Consider the following 17,962-nt stretch of genomic DNA (forward strand, 5'->3'; position numbering starts at 1 on the left):
TAATTGTATACTTTATTTGTTTAGTTTGACAGCTTCTCTGACCTAGATCAATCACTCGAGTGTAACCCTTTTTAGTCTAACGAGTATTAGCTAAATTTGAACTTCTTGTTACATTTTTGTGATCATGAACACAAAAACCAGTGTGACGTTTTTACAAGCCGAAACTGATAAGAAGTATTTGTCTTGAGTCTGTCTAGCCTAATTTTTCAAACGGTGGGGGACAGTATAAATAAAATTTAGTTGACTAAGATTCTAAAGAGACATGTGCCTCAAAAGATCGGAACAGATCGGTATACTCGTTGTTCCAAAATCTAAGATTCTTCTTTTTCATCTAATCTAGGTGCATGATTGCTAAAAAACCGGCTCAAAATAATGATCATAGAATAAAAAAATACATTTAAAATTGCCATTAAAGATAATTAGGAAATAGGATATAGGGGAAGAATGTGACTTATGTTCGTATGTTCAATAGCAAATTGAAGTTATTAAACGCGTGCACAAGCAATGAATAGGGTCCATAGTTTCCATTCGATAGACGTCATGAGATAATGCATAATAGCAGTAGACTCGGTGATAAAATTCTGATGTAGTTTGATCAAACGAACTGTCGACCAAAAAAAAAACTTTGTCGTTCTATAATATAGGTCGCCCGTATTGATTTGTAACTAGGCTGCTACTACCAACAGAACAATCTAATTAATCCGTGTAATTTAAAACGGTTTTTCTTTTTTTCTGCCATGTTGTATTTGTATATCAAACGTACAATTATATACAAAAATATACGATGAGCTTTAGATGTGTTATAGATCAAATTGAATCATCATCTGGTAAACTCCGACAATGTAGGATTCTAAAGTAATTTTGATCGACCGACTTAAGTCAATGGAATGAGATCCAATCAACGGAATAGTTTTCTCTTTATGTCGTAGTCACTTTTTCAAATTAAATGAAAAGAAAAAGAAATAAAAAAAATAAAATTTACGTTGGAAAAATACAAAAAAAACAACAAAAAAACAATTCATCATTAATCTTATACAATTTATAATAATTATTTACCATAATATCCTCTTCAACAACTCAATTGTTTTTATAAAACAGAGACATATAGTGGTAAATTGAACAAGGAAGTACTACTACCTTTATCACAACAACCATTTTTCATTCACATCTACTAGTCAATTTTCAAAACATTAAAACAGGCTCACCATTGATTTGTTACATATTCTTTTTTCCATTTAATTTATAGAATTACATATTCAATTACATTCAATATCATCACAATCTTACATAAAACACTTTATACCCAATAAAACTACACATATACTCAAACAATGACATCTGTAACTGAAGAAGAAATTCTTGCATCATATCCTCAAATATCAGCACCAACAGAATTAACAGGTTATACATCAAATTTAACACCAGAACAAAAAGAAATAACGATTGAATTAAGAAAAGAATTAGTTGCTTTAGGTTATAAAGATAGATTAGATGATGCATCATTATTAAGATTTTTAAGAGCAAGAAAATTTGATTTAATATTAGCAAAACAAATGTTTATTGATTGTGAAAATTGGAGAGAAAAATTTGGTACAAATACTATATTAAAAGATTTTAAATATGAAGAAAAACCAATTGTAGCAAAAATGTATCCAACTTATTATCATAAAGTTGATAAAGATGGTAGACCAGTTTATTATGAAGAATTAGGAAAAGTTGATTTAATAAAAATGTTAAAAGTAACAACAGAAGAAAGAATGTTAAAAAATTTAGTATGGGAATATGAATCAATGTGTCAATTTAGATTACCTGCTTGTTCAAGACAAGCTGGTCATTTAGTTGAAACTTCTTGTACTATATTAGATTTAAAAGGAATATCTATAACTTCAGCTTATAATGTTATTGGTTATGTTAGACAAGCTTCAAAAATTGGTCAAGATTATTATCCAGAAAGAATGGGTAAATTTTATTTAATAAATGCTCCATTTGGATTTTCAACTGCTTTTAAATTATTTAAACCATTTTTAGATCCTGTTACAGTATCAAAAATTCATATATTAGGTTATAATTATTCAAAAGATTTATTAAAACAAATACCTCCTCAAAATTTACCAAAAAAATTTGGAGGATTTGATGAAGTTAGTGATGATGAATTATTATTAAATGATGTTGGACCATGGAGAGATCCAGAATTTATTGGACCAGAAGGTGAAGCACCAAGAGCTTATAATTCTTGAATTAAAGGAGGTCAATTGAGTAATTGAGAGATCTTGTGTATATTATATTTAAACCCATACATATATATATAATTTTTATAATTATTATAAATGATATAACTTATAGATTTTGTTTTTGATAAGAGAAGATGTGTTATACTGTCTTTTTGTGTAACTGTTATTCTTGCCTGTTTGAAATTTTGGCTGCGAAAATTCTTTTTCATGTACAAATTTACATTGAAAAATCCTGTTTTATCATAGCTCTTCACATATCACCACCATCAATGTCAAATTCATCTATCAACACTGAAGATCCAATACTGATTTCAAGTTTTAGTGATATTGAAAAACCAGATTATTTTCTAGATCATACTTTACAAATTGAAGAAACAAGATCTGAAGAATCTGAATCTAGAAATAATAAAACTAATAAATTTAAATGTTTAAATAGAAATTGTAAAAATTATATAATTGCAATAATTGTTTTGGTGGTGGTATTTATATTAGCAATAGTATTTGCTGTTAAATCTAATGCTTTATTAGATGATCCAATACGGAATGGTTTAAAAAAGGAATTATTATCAACTCATACTTTTCAACACCTAAAAGCTATAAAAACAAATTTAATAGATCCTTCAACTCCAACAGATTCAATAGGTGATTGGAATTTAGTATTTTCAGATGAATTTACTCAAGATAATAGAACTTTTAATGAATATGAAGATCAATTTTTTACAGCTATAGATTTATATTATCAAGCAACTCATGATTTAGAATATTATTTACCACAAATGATTACAACTAAAAATAGTTTTTTACAAATTAAATTTGATAAATTTAATTATTATAATGATTTATTATATATTTCTGGAATGTTACAAAGTTGGAATAAATTATGTTTTAATAAACAAGCAAGAATTGAAGTTATGGCAAATTTACCACAAGTCGAAAGTGGGTTATGGCCAGCTGTATGGTCTTTAGGAAATTTAGCAAGACCTGGATATTTAGCAAGTACTGATGGTATTTGGCCATATACTTATAATGAATGTGATTTAGGTACTTTACCAAATCAATCAACCACTAATGAAAGAATGTCATATTTACCTGGTCAAAGATTAAGTAAATGTACTTGTTTTGGTAATGATCATCCAAATATTGGAATTGGTAGAGGAGCTCCTGAAATTGATATAATTGAAGGATTATTTCAATATAATAGAACTTGGGGTGTTCAAACTGTACAAGTTGCACCATTTGATGAATGGTGGAGACCTGATTATGAATTTATTGATATAACAAACCAAAATGAAACTATAATAAGAGAAGATGTTGGAACAGTATATCAAGAATCAATATCATTAGCAACTAAATTAAACTTGGATAAGTTTGTTAAATTTACAATGGAATTTGAAAGTTTAGATTATAATTCAAGTTATATTAAATTTGAAATTGATGATAAACAAGTTTTTCAAATAAATGGATCAGCATTACATTCAAATGAATTTATAAGTTATAGACAAATAACAAAAGAACCAATGTCATTAATTTTTAATTTAGGATTATCTAAAATATGGAATCCAAATATAAATGAATCAAATTTGAATTTACCTTCAATTTTTTATATTGATTATATTAGAATTTATCAAAAACATCAAGAGTTAACTTGTGATCCAAAAGATTATCCAACTAATTCTTACATTAATTCACATTTAAATGCATATTTGAATCCAAATTTATTAACTTGGAATGAAGCAGGTTTTCAATTTCCTAATAATTCTTTAATAAATCAATGTAAAAGTCCGAAAAATTAAAATGATAATTTGTTTGCTTAATTTTTAGACACAACCATACATCACCTCATCCACAATGATCCAACTATACTTACTACTACTACTAAGTTGTATCAACCTAGTGGTATCCAAAACTCATGTATTTGATTGGAATATAGGATATGTAGATGCAAATCCAGATGGTATATATCCAAGAAAAATGATTGGAATAAATGGTCATTGGCCAAATCCAACAATAAGAATTAAAGAAAATGATAGAATAATAGTAAATGCATATAACGGATTAAATGATCGGAATATATCAATACATTTTCATGGATTATTACAAAGAGGATTTAATGGAGAAGATGGACCAGAAATGATAACTCAATGTCCAGTTGCTCCAAATTCAACAATAAAATATGATTTTGAAGTTAGTGATCAAGCTGGTACTTATTGGTATCATTCACATAGTGGAGCACAATATGGTGATGGATTAAGAGGAATGATTATAATAGAAAGAGAAAATGAACCTTATAAATATGATGAAAGTTTTGATATTAGTGTAAATGATCATTATCATTTAGAAACTCCTGAAATTATGAAAAATTTTTTAAGTAGATTTAATCCCACGGGAGCTGAACCAATTCCTCAAAATAGTTTATTTAATGAAACTAAAAATGTAACAATATCAGTTGAACCAAATAAATCTTATTTATTAAGAATTGTAAATATGGGACTATTTGTTTCACAATATTTATTTGTTGAAGATCATACATTTGTAATTGTTGAAGCAGATGGTGTTACAGTTGAACCATATGAAGTTGATTCAATTTATATTACAGTAGGTCAAAGATATGTTGTCTTGTTAAAAACAAAATCAAATACTGATAAAAACTATAGATTTGCAAATATCTTAGATATGGAAATGTTAGATTTTGTACCAGAAGATTTACAATTAGTATCAACAAACTATCTTGTCTACAATGACGACGCAAATTTACCAAAACATTTACCATATTTTGATTTTGAAAATACAGTTTCCAAACTAAAAGGATTTGATGATTTTTATTTAAAACCTTTAAGTCATGAAAAATTATTACCTGAACCAGATATGACAATTGAAGTAAATTTTACAATGGATGTATTAGGTAATGGAGTAACATATGCAATGTTTAATGGTAAAACTTATGTACCTCCAAAAGTTCCCATTTTATATACTGTTTTAAGTTCTGGAAATAATTCAAATAATGATATAATTTATGGAACAAATACAAATTCATTTATTTTACAATCAAATGAAATTATTGAAATTATTTTAAATAATAATGATCCTGGTAAACATGCTTTTCATTTACATGGTCATAATTTTCAATTAATTTCAAGAAGTGAAGGTACAGATGATGAAGATGATCCTATAGTTTTTGATCCAAATAATGAAAAAATGATAAATTATCCAAAATATCCTTTGGTTAGAGATACAGTTGAAGTTAAATCAAATGGATATTTTGTGTTAAGATTTAAAGCAAATAATCCAGGAGTTTGGTTTTTCCATTGTCATGTAGATTGGCATTTAGAACAAGGATTAGCTTTGGTTCTAATTGAATCCCCCAATGAAATTCAAAATACAGAAATTTCAAAAAATCATAAACAAATTTGTGAAAATAATAGTGTTCCATATATTGGAAATGCTGCAGCAAATTTAAATTTTTTTGATTTAAATGGTCAAAATTTACAAGAACCTCCATTACCTGATGGTTTTACTTTAAAGGGATATATTGCAATGATATTATGTACAATTGTTGCTTTATATGGATTATGGTCAATTTATAATTATGGAATTGAAGATGTAAGTAAAGATACTATAGTTATTGAAAGATTATATGAAATTATTAATGCAAATAATGAATAAGGGTTTAAGATGTAAATAGGTTTTAAAATATATAACGGTTTTTTTAATTCTATCATGGTGCTTTATGAGAGGGTCGTCCATAACATGATAAGTACTATTACAATCATCTTTACATCCGCTCAAATGAAATTTTTTAGATCATTTTTTTCTAAGAACAATTAATTCCTTCCTAAATCAATACTAGTCCAAGATAGCGATAAATTGAAGAAAGCATTAGTTGCATCTTTATGTCAATGTGAAAGGATCATATCTTCATATCAATAATCAATCGTCATCAACTAAAAGACAAAATAAGTTTCTGGTTCTGATACGATATTTTTAAGCCTTTTGAAATCTAAAATGCTTCTTGTTTTAACTTATACAGCTTCAACTCCTTTACTTATTATGACCTTTCTTACCAGAAGTTAAGTACAAAATCAAACTCAAAACAATCAGTATAGCACCAACAATACGAATATGTTTCACAATCAATTTAAAAAAGACATCTGATCCAATTTGATTTTCATAACCAAAAACAATTAACCCACTTAAAATAAATAACAAATATATACCAAAAGGTAATAAAAAATAACCAATTAAAATATTTAATCCACCAATTTTTATAAATATTAATGATAAAATTAATAATATAATTCCCATACTAATTGAATAATATAATTTTCCTTTTGTACTAATACCAGTTATTGTTGATTTAAATATGGATTGTGAAAATTCAAAATTTGATTCTTCTTGATTTTCATCATTTTCATTTTCATCTCGATACTCAGTTGTAGAAGAATTGTTTATTAATGGATTTTCTAGATTTTCATTTCCATCTTTTGGAATGTTGATCATTTCTCACTGATTTTTAAAATTCTAAAACTAAATGTAACTTGAATAATTAAGGAGTTATTAGCATAAACACTATTTTAACTTTTTCCCAGATTCTTGATGTAAATCAATAAGACTATGTTGAGATAGATACATATTGTTATTTAGCAGAATTATTAACAAATGAAGCCTAAGCCCATAATATATAGTTTTTACTTACATGGTTTTAAAATAAATTAAACGATTCTATTTAAAGAAATGTGCCGTATGTATTTGGTAGCTATTGTGGATAATAATTAAACTGATTTTATTACTTAAGTATTTTGCTGCAAATTAAAATATTTAGACCACCCTAATCATGAAGTTAAATCAGCATTTACATAGCGTTTGCGTTTTTGTTATTATACTGACTTTGATTGAAAGAGGTTTTTACAGTCCAATCTGACAAATACGCGTAGTCCATTTCATTCAATTTACAGGTGTAGAATACCAGATTTTGACTACTTCTTAATCTAATTAATCAATTTACATCTAATTTAATAAGCCATGATTATAAACAAGGATTGTTCCTAGTAATTTTATTTTTTCACAAGAGATTGATCAATTACTGGACTTCTATTGTTTGATTCTGTTATGAAATGCTAAAACAAGATTACTACTAAGTTACATTTGAAAATATGAACTTTCATTCACCTCGTTGGTTGAATTAAAGTTAAATGGTAGACTATAAAATTCGTCAGCACTACTTTACTCTACAAAGTAAAAGCTTTTTAATAGAAGCTAATATTCCATTTTGTAAAAAGGCTCAACTTACAATATGTAACATGTAAACTTCTTGAAGAAACAAGTGAAACTCCTTTTTTCAAATTCGCTTGATAGCAGATATATCAGAGTAGTCTATCAGAGCACAAAACCCAAGTTTGTAGATTTAAATTTAAAAAATAATAATTTATGAAAAATCTTACAAAGAACAAAACATCAATGAAAAATAAGTAAGACTATTTTAGCTTAATGATGAAAGCATATATTTCTCAGGTTTGATTGTATTAACGTACTGGTTTGATCGATTCGTAAAATGTCTTTATCTTACACATGTGTTGCAAATTAATCTTGCATTAATATGCAACTCTTCGTATCTGATAAGTTTTGACACAATTCTTATTACGAACACAAAAACAAATACAAAAATTGATTATTTCTATTTCTTATAAAATTGTAAACTAATACTATATCAACAGGAAGATACTTGATGACATTACCATTCCTATCTCCAAAACCGTTTGTTTGTATCAGTATAAATTTTTAAAAGCCATAAAGCTAATTGAAAAATACAGAACAACTATAAGATGCTACTCACTCTACCTTGGAATGTCCATGAAAGGTTTTAAAACTGTATTGATTAATTGTAATACTAGGGCAATGAATAAGTATGAACCTAATTTTTATAAGCCACTAGACTCATAAACTGCATGCGGCACTGATTTATAAGTTTCGATGAGCATTGTAACACAGTTGCATCTTTGTCGATGATTTCATGAAAGACTGAAATGGCCACTTGTATTCAATACTTGAAGACGATATAAAATTCAACATGAAGGACTTTTTGAAATATTTGGTATAAATATGGTTGCAAAAATCCTATTCAAATCTAAATTTATTTCATCAAACTCATTAAACAACTAAATAAATTAATCATTCAAATGAAATTTCTTCATCTTATTGTTGGTTCATCTGCTTTAGTCGGAAGTGTTTTACTGGGCAATCCTTGTCCAAATTGTTATGTATTTTGTTCTTGTGCAGACAATGGTAGTTCAACACTGACCCTGGGAGATCTTTGTATTAAAAGTGTGTTACCTTCAAGTTTACAAAAACCATATGTGCTTTATAATGAGGATTTGGAAGGAGATGTTCATTTTTATGATACTTTACCAAAAAATTTAGTTCTCAATACAAATCAAGTTTTAGTTCATTCCATAAACAATGATGGTATTTACACAGTGCTTGTTTCAAAAGGTCCGGATGTTAGCTCAAACTTACCACTTTCAATAAAAAATGAAACTCCATGTAAATAGGTTTTGACTGAACAATTTCAATTGCTTTGGTGAAACATTCGAATATTAGATGAAAAAAAGTACTTATAAAAATTAAAAAATCATAAAAAAAATAGAAAATTTACAAATCAAAAAAAAAAGAAATAGTTGTATATGTTTTTAATAAATATGTATAACTATGACAAATTTGCCTTGTCTATATCCTCTTAGCTTTGTCTGCTTTCGGGCCGAAGTCTTCAAAATAATGTATACAACTGAGTGTTGTTACGCGAATAAAGTGGTTTTAATTTTGTGCCTTTGTGTTGAGTATTGGCACAGATGCTGTTGATTACAACCTACGTAGCAATTGAGTAATTGTTTTGAGCAATTACGAACTCTAACATCTTTACTTTTCTATAGGTGTTTGTACTCTATCGAGGTTAGTAAATTAAGCATTTTGCAACCAAGATCTTGTAATTCAAATTAGTTTATTCTTTTGTGTTCTGCACTACCGATGTAAGTACCAACATCTAATCATGTCATGTTCTGTAACGAACCCTTATATAATAGGACGTTGATCAACAAATATCATCCAAATAACATACACAGCAACTTGCCATTGCTTACCATAAAGTTTTAGTTTGGAATTGCAGCTACTAATGTGGTGCAAAAGGTAAGATTCTACAACGGGGAACCAAAATTAAGGTATTTTCGAGAGTAAACAAGCGTTTGTGCAACCAATGACATTTTAAAATATTCTTAGCCAACAAAGAAAATGGTAATTACTAAGATGTGAGAGAGGGTTTAAAAATCCACTAAAAATATTGGCTGTGGAAATCAATTGATTTAAGCATACGAGTTTGTAATAAATGTAATAAGTCTTACGTAATCTCTTACATAATCATGTCATAAATTTTTATTTTCTTCAACAAAAAAAATCGACAACAAAATTTTTTTTTTGTTTTTTTTAAAGTCAAAGTCAAAACAAATCTTTTCAATTTCAATTTCATTTTCAAGTGTGTTTTGTTTTTATTTTATATATTGAGACATTGAATTTTTACAACCATTAAATAGTAATAAATTCATTGAAATAACTAGGCAGTTCAAGAACCTACAGAACATACTTAGCAAAGATTAACTAATTCAAAGAGAGTTACCTCATATTTCAATTGACACAGCCAAATTCAGAATTTACAAAAACTCATCTTCAAATCTTCAATGTCACATCAATCAATCAAATCTGAAATATCTAAACAACATATTCCTGATGATTCTTCATCAGATATTCATTCTTCAATTGATTATCAAGGTTTAGCACAAGAATCAGCAGCCGTTGCTGCTGCTGCTGCAACAAGTAGACAACAACAACAACAACAAAATAATCAACAACTTAGAACTCCTCAAGAACAACAACAACAACAATTACTGGAATTACAACAATTAAATCAACCAAATTTTCAAATACATAATGAAACTGAACCAAATACTCCAACAACAGAAATAGAATCTTCAAATGATGTAGAAGGAGGTGAACAAGATTCAAATCATGTAGATAATATTAAAAATCCTCATAGAATTAAATTATCATCACAAGATGTTAAATTAATATTATATTTAATTGTAGAAACAAAACCTTTTAAATATGTTGGAGATAGATCATTAAGTCAAACTAAAAAATGGGATATTATACAAAAAAAATATTTTAATATAAAATTTAAAGAATTACAACATAAAAATTTTGTTGTACCCACAGTACGTACATTACAACGTCAATTAGCTGCTGGTGTTAAAAAAGCTCAATCTCAAAGAAATAAAGATGATATAATTCATCCAATTCCTCCAACATTAGATGAAATTGATAAAGATGATTATTATAATTTTAGAGATATAACAGTATTAAGTCCTCAAAATGAATTAGAAAGTGCATTATATGATTTACATGAATTAAGTAATAAAATTAAACTGTTAAAAATGCAAAGTAATAGTTTAATAAAAGTAAATTATCAACCAAGATCAAAACCTCCAACAACAACTACAACAAAAAAATCAAATTCATTACAAGATATAAATGGTAAAGAAATTAATAATGAAAATAAAGATTTATCATTACAATTTGAAGAAATTTCAAATTTAATTTTAGATAAATTTACAACTTTAAAAGATAATCAACAAATTAATATAAAAAAATCAGAAGATATATTTAATTTATTAGAATCAATTTTTCAACATTCAAATGATTTAAGAAATTATATAAATGAAGAAAATGATACTTTATCAACAACAATAAATCAATTATTTGAATCTCATTTAAATAAAATTGAATATATTAAAAAAGAATATAATTTAAAACAAATTGAATATACTGAAAAATTAATTGATATATTAACAAATGAATCTTTTAACTCAGAAGAAGATCGTCAAATATTGGCAAACAAAATTAATTCTTTAAAAGATATACTTAATGTATAGAATCATCTGAAGATACCGCTATTTTTTATGTTATGTATTATTACTAATAAATTTTTACTATTATTTATAAAAATATCAACGAGAAAAAAAAACCTCTTAACAATTTGCAACCAAAACAATACCAACAATACCAAAAAAATGTTAATTATACTATACATACTTACCCTAGTTTCATCATATTATTTCCCACCAACAGATTTATCAAATGGAGATGATGAAATAATTCGTAAATCAATTCAAGAATTACATGATATAGATTCAGCATCAGATTTAAATGAATGTTTAACTTGTAAAACAAGATTACAAGTTGGTAAATTTTTATCTTTAACAAGACCAGATTTAGTACCTCAAATATTTGTTACTTGGTGTATTGAAAGTGGTTATGATCAAACTCAATGTGAAATGAATTATGGTTATGGAAGTAATGACGTGAGTTCAACAGGTAATGATTTTACAAAAGTTGTTGGATTAATGAATCCTTCTGGATTAGATGGTGATTATTTTTGTTATTATCATGATTCAAATTGTCATATATTACCAGAAACTCCAGAAATTGATATGAATAAAATGTGGCCCAAAAAGCCAAAAAATTATTTACCACCTGATAATAGTGGAGAAAATTTTCATGTTTTACATATAAGTGATATTAATTTACAATTAGATTATGAAATTTTTTCAGAATCAAATTGTAGTCAAAGTTTATGTTGTTCAAAAAATTCTAAAAATCTTATTGCAAAACCACCGGTGATTAATGAAAATATGTTTGATGGATATTATGATTCAAGTTATAAAAAAAATCATTTTGAAAAAGGTAAATATTTAGATTTAACTAAAAAAATTCAAACTCCTGTTTGGTCACCTGCAAAACAATTTGGTGAATATTCATGTGATACACCAACATTATTATTAAATTCAACAATGCAATGTATTCGAGATTTACATCAAAATCATTTAAGTTTTGAATTTGCTATATTTACAGGTGGTACAGTTGATAATAGTGATAGATCATATATGAATAAAAATAAAAATATCAAAAGTCAAGAAATAAGTTATAAAATTTTAAAACATTACCTTGATGATGTTGATGTTATACCAACATTTGGTACAAAAGACATATTTCCAATTAATCAATTACCACAGCGTAATTTAACTGGTGGATCAAATGATTATCAATGGCAATTTGATTTAGTAGCAGATTTATGGTCAGAATTAGGTTGGATAGATCATCAAACTGCAAAACAAATAAGATATTCAAGAACTGGTTTTACAATAGAAACAAAATTGGGATTAAAAATTATTTCATTAAATTCAAATGTTTGGAATTCAAAAAATCTTTATAATTTTTGGAATGTACTTAATGTTGATTCTTTTGGAATTTGGAAATTTTTAATAAATGAATTAATAGATTCTGAAAGAAATCATCAAAGATGTTGGATTATTGCTCATTTACCTCCAAATCATCAATCATTATCATTACCAACAAAAGTATTTTTAAAAATTATTGAAAGATTTTCTCCAAAAGTTATTGCTGCTATTTTTTTCGGTTATATACATGATGATTCTTTCATTATTCAATATGGTAGTGATGGTAAAGATTTAAAAAATTTAAAAAATGCAATAAATCATGCATTAATTGGTCCTTCAATAAGTCCTTATAATGGTTATAATCCAGCTTGGAGATATTATTCAGTTGATAAACAAAGTTTTTCAATAACTAACTCTTTTACTTATTATACAAAATTAATAGATTGTTCTTATAATGATGGAGCAGAACCAAATTGGGATTTTGGTTATAGTGCAAGAGATGTATATGATCCAGAACAATCATGGCCATCAGATTTAGGTTTAACAACAGAATTTTGGCATCATGTTGGAGAAAGAATAAATAATAATCCAGAATTAAATTTATTATATCAAAGATTAGAAAATAGATGGTCACCATTTAGTTCAATAAATAATGATTCTTATTGTAAAATTACAAGTTTTTCAATTGATTCAAGAAAACAATGTATGATTACTGAAGATCAAGATGATTATGTTGAACCAATTATACCAAATGATTATATATCTTTAATTCATGTAAAAGATAAATCTGTTGAATATATTGAGAAGCAAGAAGAGAAATCTAAAGATTGTGGTGATGATGATAATGGTGAAGAAATTAAAAAGACATCAATTGATGAAACTCCTCCACCAATAGATGATGAAATTTCAAGAAATCATTTAGATTGGGATTTAAAAAATATTCAAGATTCAAATAATGATTCATCATCATCAATTGTTGTTCCATTACCAAAAAAGCAAAAAGGTAAATCAATAAATTTAAATCGTAAAATTAATTTTGTAAAATTTGATTAAATGAATTGAGTGATTTTCAATTTTTTTCAAAAGCTTAAGTCAAACTTTCGATTAAGTATCTTTTCATTTGTTGTATATTTTGAAAATAGTTTGAAAGAATAAAAGTCATGTATCTCTAAAAATTAATTTTCATGTAGTATGAAGGTGAGCATATATATTACGTCATTTTTGTGTCATTTTTTTCAAAATCAAATTTCCGTATAAACTTTAGCAATAAAAAATATTTAATTTGATGCCATACGATACAATACAGTACAATACAAATACAGTACAAAGATGAAGTTACAAACCATCAATAAACTCTCAAATCAAATTTCCTTGTAGATTGTGGAGAAGCTAACTCATCTAACTTGAAACTACATAACCAAGTTGAAGATACTAATAAGTTGCTCAGGTGGATTAGGTCAGTTTCTTACAACCTTCTTCAAATGTATCAAAATTAGAAATAGAAATCAATGTCATATCGTATAAAATAAATCATGACAGGTCAAAGTCATGATTTAAAGTTATACGACAATAATCTTATACGTATTAGACTTTACACTATAAAATTTGATTGACGTAATATTTCCTACTTTTACTTAATTAGTTAAATTAAAATTAAATTGAATTGGTGCTCGTAAAAATTTCTTTTTTTTAATTTTATTCTTTTTCCCCACAAATTTAAAGTTTAAAATAAAACCCTTTTAGGAATCATTCTTTTATTGATTTAGTTACTTAATTATGTATAACCACTTAAGTTGGAACAACTATATAATTTCATATTTTTCAATATCTAAGGCAAACAAGAAGGAGAAATTAATAAGAGAGAGAAGGTAATTGAATTCTGGGGTATAAAACATTTCATTAAAAGTATAAAAAACATATTGTAAATAATAGTTCTAATTTTAAGTTAATTTTATTTGATGATATCATTTTTAATCTAAACCGAAAATGAAGAAAGTAAACGTAATTTTGAAAGTTTGGAAAATAGTATGAAAAACCGAAAAAATGATGAATAATAGTAATCGAAAATAGTTTGATAGTAAACGTAAATTGTAAAACCGAAAAGTAGTAGCTTTTGTAAAACCGAAAAATAATTGTATAAATGGAATGAAAAATTGAATAACTGAAATGAAAAAAATATAGCATAAAAAATGATATCAAAAATAAAATTAACTAATAACGTCTGAATGAATTGGAAATGGGTATAAAATATAAATTAAATAAAATTGTCTAAACCGAAAATAAAACCAATGAATAAAACCATAAACCGAAAAATAACCATTAATAAAACATCTAAATCTCTATATGTGAACAAAAGTACCTAATTCAAAATCATCTTTAGTAAAACAACTTATTGAATTTTGTTGAATTTGAATTTGTTGATTTTGTTGTTGTTGTTGTAAAGATAATGAAATATTTTGATTTAAAAATTCATCAATAATAAAAGATTTATTCAAATTTATTAAATCATTTTCTGAAATTTCACTAATTGGAGTTTCACTACTAGTTTCATTTGAATTTAAATTTATTGATATTTGATCATTTAAAATCATGAAATCATCTAAACTTACTTCTGAACATGAAGAATCTGATGATTGCATAGGTAATGATGTATATTCTTGATAATGTTGTTGAGGTTGAAATTGTTGTTGTTGAGAAGGTTGTTGAGGAGGTTGAGGTAATTGTTGTGATTGTTGTTGAGATTGTAATTGTAAATTTGATGAATTATAAGGTAAACTCATTGATCTTTCATGTAATTTTTTATTATGTTGAGGTTTTTTTATACATGCTTCACTAATAGTTCTTTGATGTTTTGGTTTTGGTTGATAAGTTTTAAATTGAAACTGACCAGCAGTTTTTTTAGATTTAGTTGATGATGTAATTGGAGTAGTTATAGGATTTGTTGGTAATGGTTCTTGAAATGGTGATTGTAATTGATTTAAATTTGGAGTTGAAGTTAAAGTATTATTTTTTGTAATTTGTGATTCAATTGAAATTTGTTGTTGTAATAATTGTTGTTGTAATTGTTGAATTTGTAAATGTTGTTGTAACATTGCTTGTTGATAACCAAATAATTGTTGTGAAAAAAAATCAGTAGATTGTGGAATTTGTTGTTGAATTTGTTGTTGTTGTTGATCAAAATGTGTAGGTGGTTGTTTTGGAGCTTGTGGAATTTCAATAAATTGTTGTTGAATTGGAGTTTGTTGAGGTTGATTCCAATCTATACCTAAATTCATTATACCTAAACCTAATTCTAATGTAGGACTTGAATCATTTGAATTTGGTAATGATTGTGATTCACCACTAAAAATTGGTTGTATATTTGAATTTGTTGTTTCGTATCCATTTAAAGTAGGTAAATCAAATATTGAATCATCAATTGATGATAAAGTATCTTCAATAGATAATGAAGGTGAAGGTAATTGTTCAACAATTGGAGTAATTTTTTCAATTTTATTACCTTCAGTGGTATTGTTCTTTGTAGTAGAATTAATTGTTAATTCTACTTCTTCATCTGATTTTATTGGTGATAAATCAACAAATACAAAATCTTTTGGTTTACCAGGTTTATTTTTTGGTCTTCTTAAAGGAGGTCTTTTAACAGTAAATTTTTGAGCAGCAGCAACAATTTTTAAACTATTATTTAAACATTCAACAGAAGTTTGTGAATGATTATTATTATGTGATGTGGAGTTATTATTTGAATTTGAGTTATTTGTTAAACTTGGAGTTCTTTTAACTCTCCATAATTTTTTACCATTAGCTGGTGGTAAAACGATACTATTACAAAGTTAGTATTTTGATTGTAAGATGTTTGTAAAAAGAAAAACATACTTATTCGAACTCATTTTTTAGTTGTATGTGTATATATGTGTATTTTTGGGTATCAATGGGGGTATCAATGAATAATGTCTTTAAAAAATATTAAAAAGTGAATGGTATAATTTGTAATTGAATATAAAGTTAGTATAAGTTATAAGATGATGAAAAAGAAAAGAAAGTAAATTCAGGGGGGATATAAAATTCAAAATGAAGGGAAATACATGAATATATATATATTTCAAATGGAATTTCAGGGATATTTTCTCATAATTCATTATTCATAGTTGTTTTAGATAGTTAGTATGTATATTTTGAAATTTTTATATTCTGATATTTGAGTACATATTAGATATTTAGATTTTGTGTAATGAAAAAATATTTAAATTTAAAATTAAAAATCAATAACTCTTCCTAATTAGGCAATATGTAATAAAACTTAAAATTAATAAACTATACCAATCAACTAAATAGTCAAATATTATTTTAACAATAGAGCATTAAGAACAATAGAGAGAAATCAATATAATTTATGAATGATGAGAAGTATTAATTACTTACATATACTATATTCAATTTTTTGTTTATAATTTATACTAAAACTACAATTTTATTTACCTACTCCGAGATATATATTTAAAAATAGATATAAATAATTATCAACAGTTTTTGAAATTACAAGCTGAGTACGAAAAAATAATACATCAACCAATATGTAGTAAAGTAGAATAAATTCTATCAAACGGCTTCAATGAAATATTATTTAAGGCAGTTGAGTAGTAGTGTATTAACTAAAGAACATATTTCCATGTCAATTCAATCATTCTAAACTCCTTTTGATTTAATTAAAGGGAATGTAAAATTGTAGTAAGTTCATACGTTTGATGAAATGGTATATGATGTGGGGTCATATAGTTAACTTGGAAAATTTGAAATTTCTTTCTTGATAATTTATTTTTCTATTGTTACTAATTAGTCAAATATTATTTTTACACATTTTACATATTATTATATTTTAGTGTTATAAAGGGATGTACACAAAAACTGTAGTAGTACTAATTAAGCTTGCTTATACTTTGAAACTTACTTACTAACTTACTTACTAACTAACTTACTACTGAATGCAACTAATGTTAATTCAAAAGCTTAAATTTTAAACCTAAACCTAACCGTTAAGAAAAAAAAATTGAGAGAAAGGTTATGCAGTTTAAAATCTAATTTCCTGACTTCATTACCCCTCTTGAAACATTAAATTTGTTTTAATTGGAGTAAAGAAAGAAGAAGAAGAAGAAGAAGAAGAAAAAAGTTTAGAGGAAGTATCATTCAGTGATTCAGTTAAAGTTAAGTAGTCCCTTTTTTTTATTTAATTTAAATTTACTAGTCACACAAATCTTAAAATCTATGCTTGAATAAAAAGTAGATACGAAAGATACGAGTGTATCTAATGAAAAAATTGAAGCAAAAATATAACTTCGTAACAACAATTTGAAATTTGGTGATAATTTGAATATTATTTTTTAATGATTGGTTAGACCCACAAAATAATTTACATATTTAAAATTAATCTATTATATTTGACAATTGAAACTCATTTTG

General features: G+C 25.9%; 8 protein-coding genes across 8 annotated transcripts; 6 read left to right on the forward strand and 2 right to left on the reverse strand. All coding sequences in view use genetic code 12, as the record gives it.

The window, feature by feature from the left end:
• Positions 1–1,331: 1,331 nt before the first annotated feature.
• On the forward strand, positions 1,332–2,237 carry SEC14 (phosphatidylinositol/phosphatidylcholine transfer protein; the record flags this gene model as incomplete). The annotated part of the gene is made up of 1 exon (XM_051756655.1): positions 1,332–2,237. The coding sequence occupies one exon, from the start codon at positions 1,332–1,334 to the stop codon at positions 2,235–2,237; it is 906 nt and encodes a 301-aa protein (XP_051615005.1).
• Positions 2,238–2,500: 263 nt separating this feature from the next.
• On the forward strand, positions 2,501–4,024 carry KRE62 (Kre62p; the record flags this gene model as incomplete). Its single annotated transcript, XM_051756656.1, has 1 exon — positions 2,501–4,024. The coding sequence occupies one exon, from the start codon at positions 2,501–2,503 to the stop codon at positions 4,022–4,024; it is 1,524 nt and encodes a 507-aa protein (XP_051615006.1).
• Positions 4,025–4,079: 55 nt separating this feature from the next.
• FET33 (putative oxidoreductase) lies at positions 4,080–5,894 on the forward strand (the record flags this gene model as incomplete). Its single annotated transcript, XM_051756657.1, has 1 exon — positions 4,080–5,894. One exon carries the CDS (start codon positions 4,080–4,082, stop codon positions 5,892–5,894), a length of 1,815 nt encoding a protein of 604 aa, XP_051615007.1.
• Positions 5,895–6,269: 375 nt separating this feature from the next.
• On the reverse strand, positions 6,270–6,728 carry KGF55_002020 (uncharacterized protein; the record flags this gene model as incomplete). Its single annotated transcript, XM_051756658.1, has 1 exon — positions 6,270–6,728. One exon carries the CDS (start codon positions 6,726–6,728, stop codon positions 6,270–6,272), a length of 459 nt encoding a protein of 152 aa, XP_051615008.1.
• A 1,676-nt stretch (positions 6,729–8,404) lies between these two features.
• Positions 8,405–8,776, forward strand: KGF55_002021 (uncharacterized protein; the record flags this gene model as incomplete). Its single annotated transcript, XM_051756659.1, has 1 exon — positions 8,405–8,776. The coding sequence occupies one exon, from the start codon at positions 8,405–8,407 to the stop codon at positions 8,774–8,776; it is 372 nt and encodes a 123-aa protein (XP_051615009.1).
• A 1,176-nt stretch (positions 8,777–9,952) lies between these two features.
• Positions 9,953–11,203, forward strand: KGF55_002022 (uncharacterized protein; the record flags this gene model as incomplete). The annotated part of the gene is made up of 1 exon (XM_051756660.1): positions 9,953–11,203. The coding sequence occupies one exon, from the start codon at positions 9,953–9,955 to the stop codon at positions 11,201–11,203; it is 1,251 nt and encodes a 416-aa protein (XP_051615010.1).
• Positions 11,204–11,341: 138 nt separating this feature from the next.
• KGF55_002023 (uncharacterized protein) lies at positions 11,342–13,561 on the forward strand (the record flags this gene model as incomplete). Its single annotated transcript, XM_051756661.1, has 1 exon — positions 11,342–13,561. One exon carries the CDS (start codon positions 11,342–11,344, stop codon positions 13,559–13,561), a length of 2,220 nt encoding a protein of 739 aa, XP_051615011.1.
• A 1,286-nt stretch (positions 13,562–14,847) lies between these two features.
• On the reverse strand, positions 14,848–16,395 carry AGA1 (Aga1p; the record flags this gene model as incomplete). The annotated part of the gene is made up of 2 exons (XM_051756662.1): positions 14,848–16,327; positions 16,382–16,395. 2 exons carry the CDS (start codon positions 16,393–16,395, stop codon positions 14,848–14,850), a joined length of 1,494 nt encoding a protein of 497 aa, XP_051615012.1.
• Positions 16,396–17,962: the final 1,567 nt, after the last annotated feature.

The sequence above is a fragment of the Candida pseudojiufengensis genome (assembly GCF_024610245.1).
Source record: "Candida pseudojiufengensis strain CBS 10847 chromosome Unknown scaffold7, whole genome shotgun sequence".
NCBI classification, from domain to species: domain Eukaryota; kingdom Fungi; phylum Ascomycota; class Pichiomycetes; order Serinales; family Debaryomycetaceae; genus Lodderomyces; species Lodderomyces pseudojiufengensis.